General features: G+C 64.5%; 1 protein-coding gene across 1 annotated transcript in view; it reads right to left on the bottom strand.

The window, feature by feature from the left end:
• Positions 1–2,922: 2,922 nt before the first annotated feature.
• The window catches only part of Phf21b (PHD finger protein 21B), a 42,511-nt gene continuing 24,488 nt past the window's right edge, over positions 2,923–20,945 (bottom strand). The window contains exons 3-13 of the mRNA XM_048339839.1: positions 13,204–13,296; positions 11,451–11,801; positions 10,781–10,921; positions 7,547–7,598; positions 7,001–7,077; positions 6,385–6,439; positions 5,589–5,611; positions 4,368–4,526; positions 4,000–4,075; positions 3,692–3,874; positions 2,923–3,017 (exon numbers count right to left, since the gene is read on the bottom strand). Coding sequence (XP_048195796.1) covers positions 2,923–3,017; positions 3,692–3,874; positions 4,000–4,075; positions 4,368–4,526; positions 5,589–5,611; positions 6,385–6,439; positions 7,001–7,077; positions 7,547–7,598; positions 10,781–10,921; positions 11,451–11,801; positions 13,204–13,296 — 1,305 coding nt within the window. The remainder of the gene's footprint in view (positions 3,018–3,691; positions 3,875–3,999; positions 4,076–4,367; positions 4,527–5,588; positions 5,612–6,384; positions 6,440–7,000; positions 7,078–7,546; positions 7,599–10,780; positions 10,922–11,450; positions 11,802–13,203; positions 13,297–20,945) is intronic.

Raw genomic sequence — 20,945 nt, 5'->3', positions numbered from 1 at the left:
CACGCCATCCCCAAGATCCCCACCACTGATCACAAGCACCGCCATCCCCACGATCCCCACCACCTGATCACAGCACCGCCCATCCCCACGATCCACCACCTGATCACAGCACCGCCATCCCCACGATCCCCACCTGATCACAGCACCGCCATCCCCACGATCCCTCCACCACCTGATCACAGCCACCGCCATCCCCACGATCCCACCACTGATCACAGCACCAGCCATCCCCACGATCCCCACCACCACCTGATCACAGCACCGCCATCCCCACGATCCCCACCACCACCTGATCACAGCACCGCCATCCCCACTCACCACCTGATCAAGCACCGCCATCCCACATCCCCACCACCCCACCTGATCACAGCACCGCCATCCCCACGATCCCACCCCACCTGATCACAGCACCGCCATCCCCACGATCCCCACCACCTGATCAAGCACCGCCATCCCACGATCCCCACCACCACCTGATCACAGCACCCCCATCCCCACGATCCCCACCACCACCTGATCACAGCACCGCCATCCCCACGATCCCCACCACCTGATCACAGCACCGCCATCCCCACGATCCACCACCTGATCACAGCACCCCATCCACGATCCCCACCACCTGATCACAGCACCGCCATCCCCACGATCCCCACACTGATCACAGCACCGCCATCCCCACGATCCACCACCACCTGATCACAGCACCGCCATCCCCACGATCCCTACCACACCTGATCACAGCACCGCCATCCCCACGATCCCCACCACCTGATCACAGCACCGCCATCCCCACGATCCCACCACCTGATCACAGCACCGCCATCCCCACGATCCCCACCACCTGATCACAGCACCGCCATCCCCACGATCCCCACCACCTGATCACAGCACCGCCATCCCCACGATCACCACCTGATCACAGCACCGCCATCCCCACGATCCCTACCACCACCTGATCACAGCACCGCCATCCCCACGATCCCCACCACCTGATCACAGCACCGCCATCCCACGATCCCACCACCTGATCACAGCACCGCCATCCCCACGATCCCCCACCTGATCACAGCACCGCCATCCCACGATCCCCACCACCTGATCACAGCACCGCCATCCCCACGATCCCCACCACCTGATCACAGCACCGCCATCCCCACGATCCCCACCACCACCTGATCACAGCACCGCCATCCCCACGATCCCCACCACCACCTGATCACAGCACCGCCATCCCACGATCCCACCACCCTGATCACAGCACCGCCATCCCCACGATCCCCACCACCACCTGATCACAGCACCGCCATCCCCACGATCCCCACCACCACCTGATCACAGCACCGCCATCCCCACCTGATCACAGCACCGCATCCCCACCTGATCACAGCACCGCCATCCCACGATCCCCACCTGATCACAGCACCGCCATCCCCACGATCCCCACCACCTGATCACAGCACTGCCATCCCACCATTCCCCACCTGATCAGCACCGCCATCCCCACGATCCCCACCACCTGATCACAGCACCGCCATCCCCACCACCACCTGATCACAGCACCGCCATCCCCACGATCCCCACCACCACCTGATCACAGCACCGCCATCCCCACGATCCCCACCACCACCTGATCACAGCACCGCCATCCCCACGATCCCCACCACCTGATCACAGCACCGCCATCCCCACGATCCCCACCTGATCACAGCACCGCCATCCCCACGATCCCCACCACTGATCACAGCACCGCCCATCCCCACCAGCACCTGATCACAGCACCGCCATCCCCACGATCCCCACCACCACCTGATCACAGCACCGCCATCCCCACGATCCCCACCACCACCTGATCACAGCACCGCCATCCCCACGATCCCCACCACCACCTGATCACAGCACCGCCATCCCCACGATCCCCACCACCTGATCACAGCACCGCCATCCCCACGATCCCCACCACCTGATCACAGCACCGCCATCCCCACGATCCCCACCTGATCACAGCACCGCCATCCCCACGATCCCCACCTGATCACAGCACCGCCATCCCCACGATCCCCACCACCACCTGATCACAGCACCGCCATCCCCACGATCCCCACCACCACCTGATCACAGCACCGCCATCCCCACAATCCCCACCACCCACCTGATCACAGCACCGCCATCCCCACGATCCCCTACCACCTGATCACAGCACCGCCATCCCCACGATCCCCACCACCACCTGATCACAGCACCGCCATCCCCACGATCCCCACCACCACCTGATCACAGCACCGCCATCCCCACGATCCCCACCACCACCTGATCACAGCACCGCCATCCCCACGATCCCCACCACCACCTGATCACAGCACCCCATCCCCACGATCCCCACCACCACCTGATCACAGCACCGCCATCCCCACGATCCCTACCACCACCTGATCACAGCACCGCCATCCCCACGATCCCCACCACCACCTGATCACAGCACCCCCATCCCCACGATCCCCACCTGATCACAGCACCGCCATCCCCACGATCCCCACCACCTGATCACAGCACCGCCATCCCCACGATCCCCACCACCACCTGATCACAGCCCCGCCATCCCCACGATCCCCACCACCTGATCACAGCACCGCCATCCCCACGATCCCCACCACCACCTGATCACAGCACCACCATCCCCACGATCCCCACCTGATCACAGCACTGCCATCCCCACAATCCCCACCACCACCTGATCACAGCACCGCCATCCCCACGATCCCCACCACCACCTGATCACAGCACCGCCATCCCCACGATCCCCACCACCACCTGATCACAGCACTGCCATCCCCACGATCCCCACCTGATCACAGCACCGCCATCCCCACGATCCTCACCACTGATCACAGCACCGCCATCCCCACGATCCCAACCACCACCTGATCACAGCACCGCCATCCTCACGATCTCCACCACCACCTTCATTACCACCACCACCACTATCATCACCACCACAATCATCACCACTACCTCTATCACTGTCACAAGTTATCGCCACCACCTTCATGGCCATCACCACTCTCCTCCTCCTCCATCTCCTCCTCCTATCCGCATACTATTGCAATCATGGCCGCCACCACCACCACCACCTTCCTCCTCGTCTCCTCATCTCGGCCTCCACTGTCAGTGCTAGCCCACCATCGCCTCGCTTTGCTTATCTTGTCTATAACCCCCCTACGGGAGAATTATTTACTTTTTTTTTTTTTTTGCCAGTCCTGGGGCTTGGACTCAGGGCCTGAGCACTGTCCCTGCCTTCTTTTTACTCGAGGCTAGCACTCTGCCTCTTGAGCCGCAGCGCCACTTCTGGCTTTTTCTGTGTATGTGGTGCTGGGGAATCAAACCCAGGGCTTCACGCATGCTAGGCTAGCACTCTACCGCGGAGCCACCTTCCCAGCTCTGCATTCACTTTTCACAGGAGGAAACTGCAGTCCAGGGCCTTCCAGGTCCCAGAGCCGGGATGTCCTTAGTTCCTAGGTAAAAATTCCTCTCATGTCCCAGCGCTGCATTCTCCACCTGTGGCCTGGCCGGGTGATGAGAATCTGCCTCCCTTTGGGCTCAGGAGGAGCACAGTGGGGCTCTGGCCTGCCTGGACACGCGCAGTGGGGCTGGCTCTGGTCTCTGCCTGGGCATGCGCAGTGGGGCTGGCTCTGGCCTGCCGGGGCATGCGCAGTGGGGCTGGCTCTGGCCTCCGCCAGGGCGCGCACAGCGGGGCTCCGAGCGCGTCCGCGCACCTTCACTGCCGAGGCCAGCTGCCGGTCGCGCTCCTCCAGCTGCTGGTGCTCACTGTGCAGCTCGCTGCCTCGCTGCAGCAGCTTCTGCTTCTCCTCCTCTTTGACTAGGAGACAGAGGGCAGGGAAGTGAGGGCCCGAGGCCGGCGCAGGCGCCCGCGCCTCCCTCCCGCAGGCGCCCGCGGCTCGGTGGGGCCCGGCTGCCGCCCGCGCCCGCGCCGCCGGGCCTCACCTGTCTTGTGGGTGACGTAGGAGTGCACGATGGCCAGCATCCCGGTCCAGGGCACGCCCTCGTCCCTCTTTAAGGCCTGGAGGGCAGGAGAGGAAATGAGCACAGGGCCGGGCCTGGCCCCGAGGGACCCCGGGGAGCCACGGGGGACCAGGGTGGGGCCGCGCCAGCCCGGCCTGGAAGCCACTCCCCGAGAAGGGCCCCCAGGCGCGGCCAGGGCGGCCGAGCACCCACACCTCACAGGGCAAAGCCCACGCAGAGCGTCAGGGGCCCAAACGTCCATTGTACCCAGGTGGAGGAAGCCGCTTGTGCTCTCAACCCTGCTGGTCATGCTCCCCCCCTCCACGTGCCGGGCGGGGGCGCCGCCACACCTTCTGCTGGCACTTGGGGCAGAGCCACACGCCCTTGGGCGCCGTCTGGAGGGGCGGGTCCAGGCAGCTGAGGTGGTAGGCCCCTGAGCAGGTGCCACAAGGCTGAAGGTTGGCTCCTCGCTTGCAGGCAGCACAGTGCTCCTCATGAGTGCTCTCAGTCTGGAAGGGAGGTGGGAGGTGGCTCAGCTCTTGGGAGAGAAGGGGAGAGGCCCCTTGCCACCTGTGCACGGGCGCTGGCGCGGCCAACTCGCGTCCTGACTCTCTGGTGCCAAGACCCAGGCCCCAGATGTGGGCATCCTGGCACCCCGCTACCCGGGACTCCACAACCGCAGACCCAGGGACAGCAGGGGGCACAAGTAGCACCCCACTCATGCTAGGCTGGAGAAGCCCAGGGAGCGATGACAGCTCCTTGATGTCAGCACACACGGCAGGGACCGCGCCCCCGACTTTCCCAGCCGTGCCCTGGAGGGAGGAAGAGCCCCCCAGAGGCGGCCTGAGCCCCGGTCCTGCACCCTCCTTTCTTTCAGGTGGGGTGGAGCCCTTGCCCAGGCTCCCAGCAAGCTGGGGGTGGAGCGGAGATCAGCACCCAGGGCTCCCGCCTCCGAGCCAGGCCCCGCCAGGGCTGGGAGCTGGTGGGGCAGAGCCGCCTGGCCCCTGGCACACCCAAGCCGGGCACCGGGCGTCTGGAACAACTGCCAGGCCACCAGAAACGATGCAGAGCACTAGCGTCGGTCTCCTGGACTGGCCTAAGCTTGCGAGGACTGGAAGGTGGGTTTGGAATTAGATCAGAAGTTGAGGGGTGTGGCAGAGGGCGGGCCCGGGAAGCGCTCGTGAGCAGGCCGTGCGTGGGAGCCGGGCGCGCGTGTGGGCGAGGCTCATGGATGACAGAGATGGAGACCTGGGGGGCAGGATCCTGGGGGAGAAGCCTCGGGGGCCAGCTCTGCGCAGGGCCACACCGCAGAGCCAGGGAGGACGAGGTGCCCAGTGCTGGTGCGCCCAGCTCTCCCACAGCCTGGGGCGGGGGGGAGGGGGCGGGGGGAGGGGCGGGGGCGGGCTCCCCTGTGCACCTGGCCGCTCTGCTGGCCGAGAACGCTGGCCGTGTACAGCTCTGGGCACCAAGGGCACAGCCCCGCCACCCGCGCCATGCCAGGTCCGCCCCCCTTCCAGGAGTGACGGACGGGACCCCCGGCCCCTCCCTTGGGCACGAAGACGGGCACGTACCTTCCAGCAGGGGTCCTCATTGGCTGGCACGGGGAGGAAGGGCGGAGAAGACGTTAGTGGACGTGAGGAGGTGGGGTCCTGCCACGTGACGGGGCGGTACAGGGCCCAGTGAGGCCATGACTGGGGGGAGGGGGGATGTCTGCTCTGGTCCCAGCCAGAACTCCCCGGGGGCTCAAGGGCCTTGGCGATGGGCGAGCACTTCACTGCGGCCCCGTGGAGGGAATCACAGATTCCGGGCCCCTCAAAGTGCCTCTGTGACCTGTCCTTGCTCCCCGTAACCCCCAGGTTCCAGGGTGGGAGGGCAAACCACGCACTGGCGACCACAAGGGGCGTTTTCCTTTCAGGCTCCGGGCCACACTCATCTGCAGCGCCATCTGGGTTCCCGGCCCAGACCCAGGGCTCCCCAAACCAGGGCTGCTCCTAGACCAGGCCGGGCAAAGCCAGGAGGGTGCCGGGGTGCTCTCCAGAGCTGTCGGCAGGCAGTGCAGGCTGGCCACCCTGGCGGAGGCCACGTATCCCCCCCCCCCCGCAGCCCGGGCTGTCGGTGGAGGTCCAGGATGGGTGGGGAGGCCCGGGGGGGGGTGTCCTCTGTACACCCTCACCCCCTGCCCCAAGACACCTGGCGCAGGGCAGTGACGGCAGGTGCCCACACTGAGCCTCAGCTCTGCCCCTGCAGACACAAGTCCTCTCCGGCAGGCCCCTCCCGTCCCAAGGCCCCAAGCTCCTGTGGTAGTGGTAGTGGGGGGGGGGGCGGGCGCCCAGCGGGGGGCCGCTGGCCAGACTCGGGCTGTCTTACCTCGGGCTGTGAGGAACAGAGGGTTGTTGAGATAGCCAGAGGCCAGCCGCTTCCTCTGCAGGGACAGAACACAGCAACACCATCCATCACTCGGGGCCCAGCAGCCTCGGGAACCCCCAGTGCCAGGCGCCGGGGGCACCCCCTGCCTGGCTCTGCCCCTGCCTCAGGTGTGCATGACTCAGGAAGAACGGGTCGTATTACAGCACAGACAGCCGGTAGCCAGGCCAGTGTTGCCCTGCGTGCCCGCCCCTTGGGGTCAGGTGGCAGATGGGGGCACAGACCGACCCCTAAAACTCCGTCTCTGAGAACCTGACCCAAAGCCTCACCGTGGCGGATTCTGGGCACTGCGGACATGCGCAGTCCAGGCTTTTAACAAGGCCACAGGCCGCACCTTCCACACCTTGGTGGTTCTGAGTGGGTTGTGCCACGATAGGAAGATGGCTCCGGAATTGTGTGATTGCCCTGAGAACTGGCTGTGGATGTGGTCACGCGTGTGTTCCCGGGAGGGCTGCCCTTGGTGGGGAGCGGCTGCCCACAGGCCTGGGACTCGGGGTAACTCTGGCGCCCACCGCCCCACGTGCCCCGCCCTCCCCGGTGGGGGTCACCCCACGCCCACCTCCGTCTCCAGGAGGCCGCTGTAGGCGGGGTTGGCTGTGCTCCTCCTCTTGCGCTCCTGGCGCTTGCTCTGGATTTCTGGAAAGACACACGGGGCAGCGCTGTTTCCCGCGCTCCACTGGGGGCGGTCGCTGGGCAGAGCCTCCGGGGGCCACTCTGGGGCCGCTCTGGGGGCTTAAGGCCGAGTGTCAGGGCGGCGGGAAGGTGACAGGGACCCACTCAACTAATCACGGGGACATTACTTGGCCCCTGGCCTCTTGGGACAGCCACAGCAGATCCACACGGACCCACTACCCCGAGGTGGCAGCTCGGGTCCTCAGGGCAGCCTCGGTGTGGGGCCTGTCCAGCCACGGCTGATGGAGGCCTGGGTTTCCCATCCCAGGCTGCCTCAGGGGTCCTGGGTGGAAGCCACACCCCCTGTGGGCGGAGCTCCTGGAGGAAACCTCACACCTGGACACAGCATCCTAACAGCTCAGGCTTCTGTCTGGGCCCATCCTCCCCCCCACCTCCACCCCCCCCCCCCCCCCCCGCCGCCTCTCACCCTCACCTTCCAGGTGCTCCGTGGTGACCAGGCCTAGCCCCACCATGAAGGCGATTTTCTGAGGGAGGAAAGGGGAGGACGCGGGGTTAACAAGGCATTCCACAGAGCCGGGGGGCACTGCTCCGGGAAGGGTAAGCAGGACTACACTGCGTTTGCTCGGGCAGCGTTTGGATCTTTGGGTTTTGCCTACGAACTCTGAGGTTGCAAACAAGGAGTCTGCACGTGTGGGCACCGAGCCTGGCAGGGCGCGGAGGAGCAGACCTGCTGCTGCTTCCCACGTCCACCCCGGCACGCATGCCCAGGTCACCCCGCCGCCACGCTCTGGGCCCTTTATTCTTCCTCACTCTGCCTGCTCCTGAGAAGGGGGGGCCAGCCATCCCATTTCCGGGGGTGGTGTTAGAAGTTGTCGATTGCCAGGCACCAGTGGCCCCCGCCTGTAATCCTAGCTACTCAGGAGGAAGAGGTTTGAGGACGGCGGTTGGAAGCCAGGCTGGGCAGGAAGGGTTCATGAGACTCTCATCTCCAATTAATAGGAAAAAAACCCCAAACCAGAAGTGGAGCTATGGCTCAAGTGGCAGAGCACCAGGCACGAATGAAAAAGCCGAGAGAATGAAAGGCCCAGTTCAAGCCCAGCACCAACACACACACACACACACACACACACACACTCGTTATAAACTAACAAGGCTCGGACTCGGCACCTTGACAACATCCAACCCTATGCTTTTCATATTGGGGATTTAAAACTTTAAACAGGGGGTGTCGACTACTTAAAAAAATTTTTTGTGGGGCTGGGAATGTGGCCTAGTGACAAGAGTGCTCGCCTCGTATACATGAAGCCCTGGGTTCGATTTCCCCAGCACCACATATATAGGAAGTGGCGCTGTGGCTCACGTGGCAGAGTGCTAGCCTTGAGCAAAAAGAAGCCAGGGACAGTGCTCAGGCCCTGAATCCAAGGCCCAGGACTGGCCTAAAAAAAACAACAAATAAATGAACAAACAAGATAAAAAGAAAAACACCCATGAAGGAATAAACCTTAGTTTCCATTTCCTGAAGTGGGTTTTGACGGAGGCTGTGTCTTATGACCAGAGGCGCAGCGGCACTGCGGCTCTGTGTGCCGCGGGCGAGTCTTCACGGACACGCAGGCACTTGGTGGTGCGGGCGCTGTCATGAACCGGGGCTGGGCATGGAGCCCGTCGGCCGTGGTGCTTCCTGAATACCAGGCTCACGGGGGCGGTGTGGGGGGGGGCCGCTGCTGGCTGGACTCACGTGCTCGTCCAGGTGCCTCACCATGAGCAGCTCCCCTCCCACAGCTCTCGACAGCACGACCCTCTGCTATTCTATTTCTAAAATTTTAACCCTGTGTGTGTGTGCGCGCACGCATGTGTCTACAAGCACACGGGAGCCAATAGTGGGACTTGAACTCAGGCCCCGGATGCTATCCTTTAGCTTTTCCTTCCAAGACTGGCACTCTACCACTTGAGCCACAGCTCCGTTACTGGCTTTTTTGGTGGCTAGTTGGAGATAAGAGTTTGACAGACTTCCTGCCTGGGCTGGCTTTGAACTGGGATCCTCCTCTGGTCTCAGCCATCCTGAGCGGCTGTGATTCCAGGCGTGAGCTACAGGTGTGAGCACCCGACTAGAAGCAACTTTCATAAGGAGTTCCCATCAAGATGTATTGTGACTGCTCTCATTAAGTCCTTATATGTGTTTATGCTAATTGTGCAGTGATATGTAATTATTCTAATTGTTAAAGTGCACAATAATTGACTAAGATGTACTCTGAGGAAACAAGGAGATCCCACCCAGGGAAACTCCCAACACGAAGGCCATGGAGAGTCCTCAAGGGAGAGTCAGCCAGGGCATCACCAGTTATCCTCTCTGGCGTGTGTGCGCGCGCGCGTGTGTGTGTGTGTGTGGTGTGTGTGTGTGTGTGTGTGTGTGCGCCAGTCCTAGGGCTTCAACTCAGGGCCTGGGTGCTGTTTTGCTTTTTTTTTTTTTTTTGGCTCAAGCCTAGCGCTCTACCCCTTGAGCCACATTTTTGGCAGTTAATTGGAGATAAGAGTCTCATGGAGGGCTGGGAATATGTCCCAGTGGTAGAGTGCTCACCTCGTATACAGGAAGCCCTGGGTTCGATTCCTCAGCACCACATATATAGAAAAAAGCTGGAAGTGGCGCTGTGGCTCAAGTGGCAGAGTGCTAGCCTTGAGCAGAAAGAAGCCAGGGACAGCGCTCAGGCCCTGAGTCCAAGCCCCAGGACTGGCCACAAAAACAAAACAACAAAACAAAGAGTCTCATGGACATTCCTGCCCAGGCTGGCTTTGCACTGCGAGCCTCCGATGGCAGGCGGGAGCCGACGGTGCTGGGCCCTCACTGGCTTTTTGGCAGGTAGGCAAAGAAAGCGGCTTATCAGCCACTCTCTCCCTCTGCCTCATCGTCTACAGCTCGGAGTTCGCAATTCTCTGCCGCCACTGGACATCTCTCAACCCCAGCTGGACCTCCTGAGTTGCCAGGCCCTTCTCTGTGAAGCTAGCCTCTGCCCTAGCCTCCAGCACAGGCCCAGCAGGGAGGGAAGCCGGGGACACGTCTGAACACCGAGGGAAGACGTGAGTGGGTGGAAGAGAGACGTATTTGTCCGGGTAGAGGATCTTTAGGAGCTCGGGCGGGGGGGGGGGGGGGGCTGCAGGGCTGGCTGGGGCGCGGTGGGACAGGGCACTGTAGGACGACTGTGGTCCCACAGTCTGGGGTCAGCCTGGGGAGGGAGCAGGGAGGTTCTGGGCTTGGACGGAGGGTGCAGCGACGGCCGCTCTCACTGAGCCGCAGCCAGGGTGTGACCGGTCACTGTGAGTGGCCATGGCTTCCGCTCCAAGGATGGGCAGAGAGAGCAGGCAGGGCCCCCAGATGGGCGGCTCCTAGTGCAGCACCGCCTGGCCGGGGCGGGGGGGGGAGGGGGGACCTGGCTGACAGTAACTCATTCCTCCCTCCTCCTGAGGCAGCAGATGTGGACAGGACAGGGAGGAGCTGCCCTGATCACACCCGCTGCCACCAGCAGCCCCGGACCACTGAGCCAGGAAAAGTCACGCTAACGCCTTCCAGGCCCTGGCAACACTGTGCTGAGCCCCGCTCAGGGGGAGTCTTCCGGCAGCTCCCACGGCACAGGGCTGGGGGCCATCCCAATGGGGCACCCACCACAGCCCACAGCCCACAGAGCCCCGGGAGCCCTGGCGGAGGCCTCCCCACCTCCGGGTTCTCCTGGCTGGCGGGCCGGTCTTCCTTCTTCTTTTTGGTGGCCTGAGCTCCCTGAGATGGCTCCTCTGAGGGTGGCCGTGGGTCCGCTGAACTCTCAGGCTGAGACTGCACTTGAGGTTGGAGGATGATAACCTGGAAGATGGGGCAGAGGGGTGAGGGCAGAGGGCACAGGAAGAGAGGGGTGGGGGGAGGCAGAAGAACATCAGTCGCCAGTCAGAGGGGCTTCAGCAGAGAGATCCTCAGTACTGGACTCTCTTGCAGCTACTCATTGAGCGACGTATTTTATTAGCTAGTGATTCCAATCCGAATAAAGTAATAGTCGATTAGCCAACCCCGCTTTCCTTTCCCACAGGTATCTGTCCATCCGGCCATATTCCCCCTCTCTCTGCATAGTCATTCACATGCGCCCCATTTATTCGCACCAGCATCCCGCCCATCACTAATCTGTTCGTCTCTCCGCCAAGCGCACTCCACTCTCCGTTGACCGGCTGCTCACGCTCCATCCACACGGTTCCGACCCCATTCATTCGCTCATTCGTCACTGGCCACCCGGCCGCACACCACTGGGCTCCTCGTTCTGCCTGGGCCCCCCGTCCAGTCTCTCCACGCCTCCCGCATGCGGCTCAGCCTCGAGGACCTGCCGGCAGCGGCAGGCACTCACCTTGCTGTCGGCACTGATGAGGAGGGGCTGGACTTTGATGCTGTCGCTGGCCACGGGCACGGCGGTGCTGGGGGTGATGGCGGCGGCATTGCTGGGGGAGGTGGAGATGATGGCGTAGGCCACGCCGGCGCCGCTCAGGGGTGAGGTGATGGCGGTGGGCTCGGCGAGGGCCTGGGGCTGGCTGCCGGGCATTGGCACATGGCTGACGGTGTTGTTGGCAGTGGGGAGGGCTGGGCTGGGGTTCTTGATGCTCACCACAGTCGCCTTCTGGAACGTCGGGGGCTGCTTGGGTGGCCGGTCCCTGCCCGGGGTGACGGGGAGGCTGTCTGGAATCAGAGTCTTTGGCCTAACCTGGAAGGAAGGGGCAAGCGCCTGGTCAGGCTGGCGAGGAAGGCACAGTGCAGAGGCAGCCAAGGCAGACGGGGCGCAGGGGGCCCTCACTGGAGGAGGCACAGGGCATGCCTGGGACTCCCCAGAAATAGTGTAGAAGCTCTAGACACGGTGCCCATGCCCCCCTTGCCCAGGTACGCACTGACGGCCACGGAGACTGGGGAAGCCAGGCAGGGGCTGACTCCGTCCAGCACCGCTGAGGGAAGCAGCGAGGGACGGAGGGGAGGACAGGTGGGGAGACCGGGAGAGGGGAGGGGAGGGGAGGATGGGGGAGATGAGCTGGGGAGGGGGCAGGGAGAGGCGCCAGCCAGCTGGATGGTGTCAGGTGTCCTTCGCAAGCTCTCACAGCCCTCTGTGTCAGAGGTGCTTGGGGCATCACCCTCGAGCAAAACCAGGTGGCCACGGGGCTCCCCCATCCTGCCACTTATGCTCCTCGTTCCAGGTGGGTGGACGTTGTGCTCCTCTCGGAATGGAACTGGGGTGTTTCTGAGCCAACCCTGGCTCCCCAGGATCTGTGTGGTCTTGGGGACCCACTGCCTGGTGTGCACAGGCCAAGTCCTTCTCCTGTGCCTGGGGCTGATGGGGCGTCGGTGAGAAGGGGCACCTGCCACCCGCTCCTCCCATCCTTACAGACACATGGCAGCAGGCCACGGTGACGGCCCAGTCTGCAGAGCACCTGGATGGGGCCTGTGTACACAGCAGGTGCTCAATAAAGACGGACCAGTGATGATAAAGGTGCTGGCCGCTCACTACATACAGGGCGTCTGCTGTATACCAGGCGCAGGCTGGTCTGCCGGCCGGTGCCAGCAGCAACCCCTCTGGCTTGGGAGGCAGAAGCAGCCAGGTGACTCGTCCAACGTGTGGGTCCAGCAGGGGGCCTGGTGCGGAACACAGGGCAGCAGCCCCCATCCCGGTGCTACCTCCCGAGTGGAAGCACCCGGCCTAGAGTTCTTGGCACTCTCGAATGTGACCCATCATCACCCAGCACAAACACAACCGCACAGGAGCCAATGCTTAGGACTGTCTTCTACTCCATCCAAGCCTACCCAGCTGTTCCATTCAGGACAAAACCTAGTCATGAGCCGCTGTGTCGATTTCACAGTTCCTGCCTCTGAAAACGCAAGATTCCTCGCCACCGCGAAAAGGCTCACTCAGATCACGGGCAAAGAGGGTGGGGAGGGCTGCTGCTGCCCGAGGGACCCAGACGGCCAGGGCCAAGGTGGAGCCAAAGGCAGAAGGGTGTGGCCAAGTGAAAGGCGTGGCTATTGTGGGGGTGGGGCCAACTCGGAAGGGCGTGGCCATGGATGACAGGTAGGGCCAGGGCCCAGGGGCAGGACAGGATTCCCCACCCCAGCCCACTTACCTGAGGTAGCACTGCTGCTCCTTGCCCGGCCAACCTCTGCAAGGAGCTGACCTGAGGACCCGTGACAGGCACTGCAGTGATGGCTCCCAAAGCCTGAAAGGCAGACAGGGCGTGCTGAGGGGGGGCAGCTGGGGGGAGACAGCCAGGGCGCGCCGGGGCCCCGCTTGTGGAGATCAGCCCTGACTAGTTACAGAAGGGGCTTCACGGCTGGGTCTGTGGGGAGCCTGGCTGCTTCCAGCCCCAGGCCTCCTGGGGAGGGCGTGTGGGTGGACTTCCCCGGGGTGGGCAGGGTGGAGCCACCTCTCCTCGCATTGGACACGCGCTCCCGGACACAAGACCAGCAGCCGAGGGAGCAGCCCGACCCAGCACCGTCCGCACCCAAGCCAGGCTCCCCCATGCCCGGGCCAGACCCACCCCAAGACCGACACGCGGTGCAGAGAGAGAGCCACGGCCATACTGGGCAGCGCGGGCCCCCACCCGGCCCTCAGCCCAGCACGGACCGCGCGCGGGCCCCCACCCGGCCCTCAGCCCAGCACTGACCACGCGTGGGCCCCCACCCAGCCTCCAACACCAGCACTGACCGTGCGCGGGCCCCCACCCGGCCCTCAGCCCAGCACGGACCACGCGCGGGTCCCCACCCAGCCTCCAACACCAGCACTGACCACGCGCGGGCCCCCACCCAGCCTCCAACACCAGCACTGACCACGCGCGGGCCCCCACCCAGCCTCCAACACCAGCACTGACCGCGCGAGGGCCCCCACCCGGCCCTCAGCCCAGCACGGACCATGCGCGGGTCCCGACCAGCACGGCTCCCGACCAGCACGGCCCCCTGACCAGCACGGCTCCCGACCAGCACGGCCCCCTGACCAGCACGGCTCCCGACCAGCACGGCTCCCGACCAGCACGTGACCAGCACGGCCCCCTGACCAGCACGGCTCCTGACCAGCACGGCTCCCGACCAGCACGTGACCAGCACGGCCCCCTGACCAGCACGGCTCCTGACCAGCACGGCTCCCGACCAGCACGTGACCAGCACGGCCCCCTGACCAGCACGGCTCCCGACCAGCACGGCTCCCGACCAGCACGTGACCAGCACGGCTCCCGACCAGCACGTGACCAGCACGTGACCAGCACGGCTCCCGACCAGCACGTGACCAGCACGGCTCCCGACCAGCACGGCTCCCGACCAGCACGGCTCCCGACCAGCACGTGACCAGCACGTGACCAACACGGCTCCCGACCAGCACGTGACCAGCACGGCTCCCGACCAGCACGTGACCAGCACGTGACCAGCACGGCTCCCGACCAGCACGTGACCAGCACGTGACCAACACGGCTCCCGACCAGCACGTGACCAGCACGGCTCCCGACCAGCACGTGACCAGCACGTGACCAACACGGCTCCCGACCAGCACGTGACCAGCACGGCTCCCGACCAGCACGTGACCAGCACAGCTCCCGACCAGCACGTGACCAGCACGGCTTCCGACCAGCACGGCTCCCGACCAGCACGGCTCCCGACCAGCACGTGACCAGCACGGCTCCCGACCAGCACGTGACCAGCACGTGACCAGCACGTGACCAGCACGGCTTCCGACCAGCACGCGACCAGCACGCGACCAGCACGTGACCAGCACGGCTCCCGACCAGCACGCGACCAGCACGGCTCCCGACCAGCACGTGACCAGCACGTGACCAGCACGGCCCCCTGACCAGCACGGCTCCCGACCAGCACGGCCTCCGACCAGCACGTGACCAGCACGGCTCCCGACCAGCACGTGACCAGCACATGACCAGCACGGCTCCCGACCAGCACGTGACCAGCACGTGACCAGCACGGCTCCTGACCGCAGCACGCTGCACCGGCCCGGCTCAGGTCGTCGGCTCCTCTCTGGCTGCCACTATGGAACCTGGGGAAAGCGGCTTTGTGGCTCTGGGTTAGTACAGTGCTGGCACGGTATGCGGATAGAAATCTGGAGACGTGGACCACGGCACCACAGGACCCGCGGCTCCTCCCCCTCCTCCTTCGTGGGGTGTTTCCTGCAGAGCCACCAGGCCTCCCCGGGCACCCACCACCATCTCATTTCTCCAACTACCCCCGGCACACCGCTGCCCACCGCCTGTCGGGCGTGTCCAGACCCTTTCCTAGGGAACGGGCATGTTCCAGGGCCTCCACAACTGTCCACCGGTGCTTCTGTGGCTTCCTGCGTGTCACTGGGCGGTGGGCCTATCTCCCTCAATTTCCACAACCCAGAAGCGGGATCGCAAAGCCCTCCATCCCCAAAGGTCCCTGCAGCCTTCCCTAGGTCCATCCTGGATGGGCTCCTGGCCTGGACACCATGAACGCGCAGTGCTGGGAGCCGCAGACGGGGCTGGAGCTGGAGGAGGAAGAGAATTCACGTCGCAGTGCCCGGGGCTGAGGGAAGGGCAGGGCCAGAGGGCCGGTGTCACCACAGGGTACACCAGAGGCTTGGGTGAGCTGAGGCTGGGCAGGCTGAGTGCGGCCGGCCACTGGGCGGCTCCTGCCTCGGAGCTCAGACTTGGTCACAAGGCAGCAGGCCGCCATTCAGGGATACTGCTGTCCCTGGGGCCACCTAGCCCTGGGCTGTGCCGTGCAATGGTTACTACCGTGTCCAAGGGAGGAAGGAGGCTGGGCAGGCCCAGGGAAGTCAGCCCTGGGGCATAGGTTTCTGCTGGGGCGGGCAGGCCAGGCGGTGGCGGGCACGCGGGTGCGGTGCCCATCTCCCTCCGGGTGGCCCCGCCGTGGCGCCCACAGCCCCAGCACCGCCCCGTGAGGGCCTCTGGGTTTGCGCCTCCTTTCCCTGCATCTTTGCTGACGGCTGCGATGTGCGGCAAAGATAACAAGCCGGCCCCAGCATCGCTAACGCTAATAAATATTAATACGACATAAGCACCGCTTTTACTGCCGCGTGAAAGCAGCTTGTTATTCACAGACGAAACCCAGCGCTGCGGCTCTGATCCACACGACCGCCCGGGGGGCCCGGGCTGGCCTCGCCCGCCAGCTCCACACCACACCACCGCCCGGGGGGACCCCCTCCCAGCACACACGGGACTGTCCCTGCACTGGAGGACCCCAAGTCCTGCACAGGTCCCCTCTGGACACACACACACCTGTCCCTGGACCAGGTCGCCCAGAACGTTTGCCTGGGAGACGCTCCCAGCGGCCAGAGGAATCGTGCAGGCTTGGCCCTTGCTGCCAGGAGAGTTTTGAACAGGCAGCTCCGTCATCAACACCCCAGGCCGGCCCTGCCCTTCCAGGGCCATCTTTGTAGCGGGCCCCACAGGGCCCCACGTGGCCAGTGGGCAACGCCCAGGAGTGAGAAGGAGGGGAGGGGGGAGGGAGGAGACACCGGGGTGCGCTCCATGCACCCTCACATCAGAGCCAGCCTGCTGGCCGGGGGGGGCGGGGGACAGGGACACTGCAGCCGCTGCAGCCTGGCTGTGGGTGGCCGCTGCCATGCAGCCCTGGGGACCCTGGCCGGTCCTGTCCGGCCGAGGCCAGCTGCCCAGGCCTCTTTAGTTGATGGCGGAAGCTGCTCTTCCTCAAGGAGCACAGGTGGCTACTCGGGGCTGGCGGCTCCCACACCCTCCCGGCAGCCCCCAGCGGCTCCAGGGGCTGCCCCGGGAAGGGTGCTGTCCGGTGGAACACACACTCCCTAGAGTCCTGGCAGCCACGGGGGAAGGAGGGGTTCTGGAAACTTCCATGCTAACGTGGCAGCCTCCCAAGGCCCCAGGCCCTGCAACACCTCCATGACCAGGTGCTGCAGCCTGTCCTGAACCCCACTGGGAACACGTCATCCCCAGGAGAGAAGGAGCCTCGGGGCCCAGTCTTGGCCCCCCACCATCGATCGTGAGGGGCACGATGGCGGCCTTCGGGGGTAATGGGCCTGGGGTCCGGACCTCTGTGGGAGGACACTGAGGGGGGTTCCCCTCCTCTCTCCATCTTGGGGAAGGGCACAGCAGAGTCTGCGAGTGAGCAGAGATGGGGGTGCTACCCACCCAGCCCCCGAGAGGAGAGGGCTGCCTTCCGGGGGGGCCTGGGGAAAGGGGGAGCGCATCAGTGGGTGGGCGCGGGTTCTTCCCCAGGTACCTCGCCCGCCCGCCCAGCGGCCTCCACTGTGGGGGGTGGGGGGGGGGGGGCCTCGGCAGTGACGGCACCCCGGAGCACTGGGGCTGGAGAGGGCCCCACAGCGAGGCGCGTGTCCTCACAACCAAGCACAGAGCCCCAAAGGGCGGCCAAGGGCGGTGCCCGTCTGCCTCCCCAGGGACCTCCAGTCCCCAGGAATCCCCACAGCCATCCACAAACTCCAATTTCATCATCTCAGCGCCTCCGCTGTCCCGAATCTAACGTGGGAGACCCGGCTCTCCCGCCTCTGCGCGGCCGAAGCCGTGTCAGGGCAGAGCTGCCGGAACGTTCTACGTCCTCGTCTAGGTTGCAGACTCATCCAGAGCGGTCTGTCGGCCCCCTGCAGGGGGTCCTTCCTCTGGGAGGGCAGAGCAGGGTGGGGTGGGCGGGGAGCAGGGCCACCTCCAAGCACCCCAGCCTTCCCCGGGACCCACGGGAGCAAGGGCCAGCACCCGCTGAACTCAAGAGGCCTCTCCTGGGGCCTTTGAAATCTCAAGGCCAGGCCCGCCATGACGTGAATACCCCACGTAACGTCGAGGCAAACAGGGTCGGGGCCGTCGGTCCAGATGCTTCTTCCCCCGCCCGGGACGCATCACCCAACACGCATGTCACCCAGACAATCAGAGTCAAGTCCAGCCCCAGGGCCGGGGGATCCCCGCACACGAGTCCCCCCGCTCCTGACCTGGCTCTGCTCCCTCCAGAACACAGGCTAGCGTGAACGGTTAAAAAGTGTGGACCCTCGGAGGCTTGGGTCAGCCTCGATTTCTCAGCTGCCTAGAACAGCAACGGGCAGGAGAACCGGGCCACAGCTCCTGGCAGGGGCCGAGGCCCGTGTTGGGACGGATGCCGGGGCCGGGCCGTCAGGACGCCTGGGCAGGAGGTTCCCCGTCGGTGAGTGTTTGCTTTGGCCCCTGTGTCGGGACCGACGGGGCTCAGCAGCACTGGGTCAAGCTGACCCACACGGGCGGAGCGGGGGCCGGGCCTCTCAGCGCACGCCAGCGAGGCCGGAGGATCTCCACGGGAGGCGGGGCGCGGCAGGGGTCCTGGAGCGTCTGCCCCCCACCCCCACGCCCACCCAGGGCAGCGCTGGAATCCTACGTCCACAGACGACAGCTGCCGTGTCATGACGTGGCACAGGCTTTGCGGCCCTGCTGTCACTGCTCCCCCGCCCCCATGGTGACACTATTGCCGCTTGGTATTCCATTTTATCCAAAATGGAACCCTACCGAGAGTACTTGTTTGGGTTCTAAGCCAACGGGTCGACGCGAACAGCCGTGGACTCAGCCGCCGCCTCCAAAGAAGGGCCTGCGTTCTGTCGGTGCTGTACAGTGCTCTACCGCGTGACCAGCTGCAAGCCCGCGTCTGCAGTGCGGTGCTAAAGGACCGTCGTGGACCGTGGTGGGGGTGCGGGTGAGCGAGGGTCTCCTGGGCTTCTGTTTCCTTCCACTTCTGTTGGGTCTGTGCACGCTCCTGGCCCCGGGGGCAGGCAGGGAAAGCGTTAGCAGATCCTGCCATCTTTGTGGCGTTCTGTCTCACGTCTCATCCCTCGTTCTTTATGGTTTCAAGTTCCTTTGGAAAGCAAGGCAGCGGTGGCTAAAAGTGAGTCAAAGCTTCCGGGTCACACGAGCGGCTGTGATGAGAAGATTCCAGCAGATTCCAGAATCCCAGGACAGCTAAAGTCCGGCTGACCCCTGCTCTGCACTCTTTCCCCCCGCACCTGTTTGACAGACACTCTGGACGGGCAGTCACAGGGCAAGAGCCCCGGGCCTGTCGCCACTGATGTCGCCCCCCCCCCCCCCCCGCCATGAAGGTCTCCCAGGGGAGGTCAGTGTGCAAGGTCCCATCCAGCCACCTGGGGGCGGCCTTGTCCTGAGGTAGGGAAGGCAAGGATGGGGGGAGGGGGTCACTGAGACACCGAAGTTAGGGGGTCGAGGCCTCCAGGGGTCTGAGCGCCAGGACCCTCCTGACCAACGCGTCTGTTCTCACTGCTCAGCGCGTCACAGGACGACAGCCGGGGTCACAGCGCGCGCCGGCTCCAGGCCCACGGTGGCCCCAGCAAGACGGCACCACACTAAACCTCACAGCCGATGAGATCGCCAGTGTTTAAGCGACTCACTGCAGGTGGCAAGGCGGCGCCGGGACGGTGCCGTTCAATGGCAGACGTCTTGGGATTCACCACCTCAGGGGACTCGGGAAGGGGCGGGTGAACCCGCGGCCCGGGGGCTCCGCCCGCTGTGGGCTGAGGGATCAGCAACCTGGCGGCCCGTGGAGGGGGCAGGCCCGAGGCGAGGGTGGTGAGGTACGGAGGGGCGCAGGCTCCGAGGGTGCCGTCCACCTCCTCCGCGCTGGGGCGGGGTCCCCGCGTCTGGGGGGGAGGGGCGGGGGGGGGAGGAAGCCCGCCCTGGGGGAGCCCTCAGAGCAGAAGACGTTAACGAGAGATAACGGCTCCGCTTTGAAATTCAAATTCCTCTGCCTTCCTCATCAACTTCCACGGTCCACGCGGCTCCTCGGGACCTCGTGGCTTTGATGTCCTTAATGAAAATATGAAGGGTGATTAAGGAGCGCTCTCTGCTCTCCTCTGGGAAATGTGTAACGAGTTAGGATCTGGGCATCCAGGCCGGTGACCATCTTTATCATTGGGGGGGGGGGTGGGCTGCCTGAAGCCTCGTTCTGGCTGAGGACCAAGGGACCAGTGGTGGGCCGGGACTCCGCATGGGGCAGCTCAGGGGGGGCTGCAAAGAGCACTGGGCACTCCAAAGCCCGGCCAGTCAGCTAACCAACACTGGTGAGACCCCTCCCAGGGTCCCAGGTCCGGTCCTGGCGGAGCTGACCTCCCAGGACAAACACAATTCCAGCCCTGTCTGTCCCCAACAGACAGGAACCATGTCCTTGCAGCAAGATGACTGGGGGCCCAGCGAGGGCCTGGCATTCTGCAGGGCAAGGCAGAGGAGGTAAGGGCAGAGGGCCGAGGGCAGGCAGGACACGTCCCCCGCCACCCCTACGCTGGCTGTCCCTGGCTGGACAACAGTACCGGGTGCCGGTCCCGGTAACAAGCCCCATCCAGGCCGACGGCCCAGCCTGGCATCAGAGTCAAGGGGCGCCCAGCACAACTAACTCTCCAGCTCTGTGAGTGGCCTTCTGTCCCTCGGGGCTGCGCCCCGAAAGTCCTGTGGTACCAACCAGAGAGCAGAGCACTGCTGGTCTGCCTATCTTCCCCATCCGGTCCCCCTCTCACCCGTAAAGAGGCCAAGGGTCCGTCAAGTCCACTCTCCACTCTCATTCCAACTTGTAAACCCACTGCTGACTCTGCACCCCAATACAATGAGATCTGAGCAACCTGAAAGCCGGGGACTTCCAGCTCCATCAGAGAACTGAGGTCGTGGAGCAAATCCCCACGCCCACACTGGAGACAGACCCCCAACCCGCTGTGAGCGGAAGCCCGGGGCGGGAAGGAAACCACTCTGTACTCGCCAAGGCGAAGGAGGACTGCGAGGAGGGACACCATGAGAGCTACCACAGAGCACCGTGGAGGGGCAGGAACCATGACCGGCGGAGGAAGGCCTAGCTCAGCACGGCAAAGCCTGGAAACTTGCTA

Source organism: Perognathus longimembris, chromosome 1 (genome assembly GCF_023159225.1).
Source record: "Perognathus longimembris pacificus isolate PPM17 chromosome 1, ASM2315922v1, whole genome shotgun sequence".
In the NCBI taxonomy this organism is placed as follows: domain Eukaryota; kingdom Metazoa; phylum Chordata; class Mammalia; order Rodentia; family Heteromyidae; genus Perognathus; species Perognathus longimembris.
This window is presented reverse-complemented; position numbering and strand designations above follow the sequence as displayed.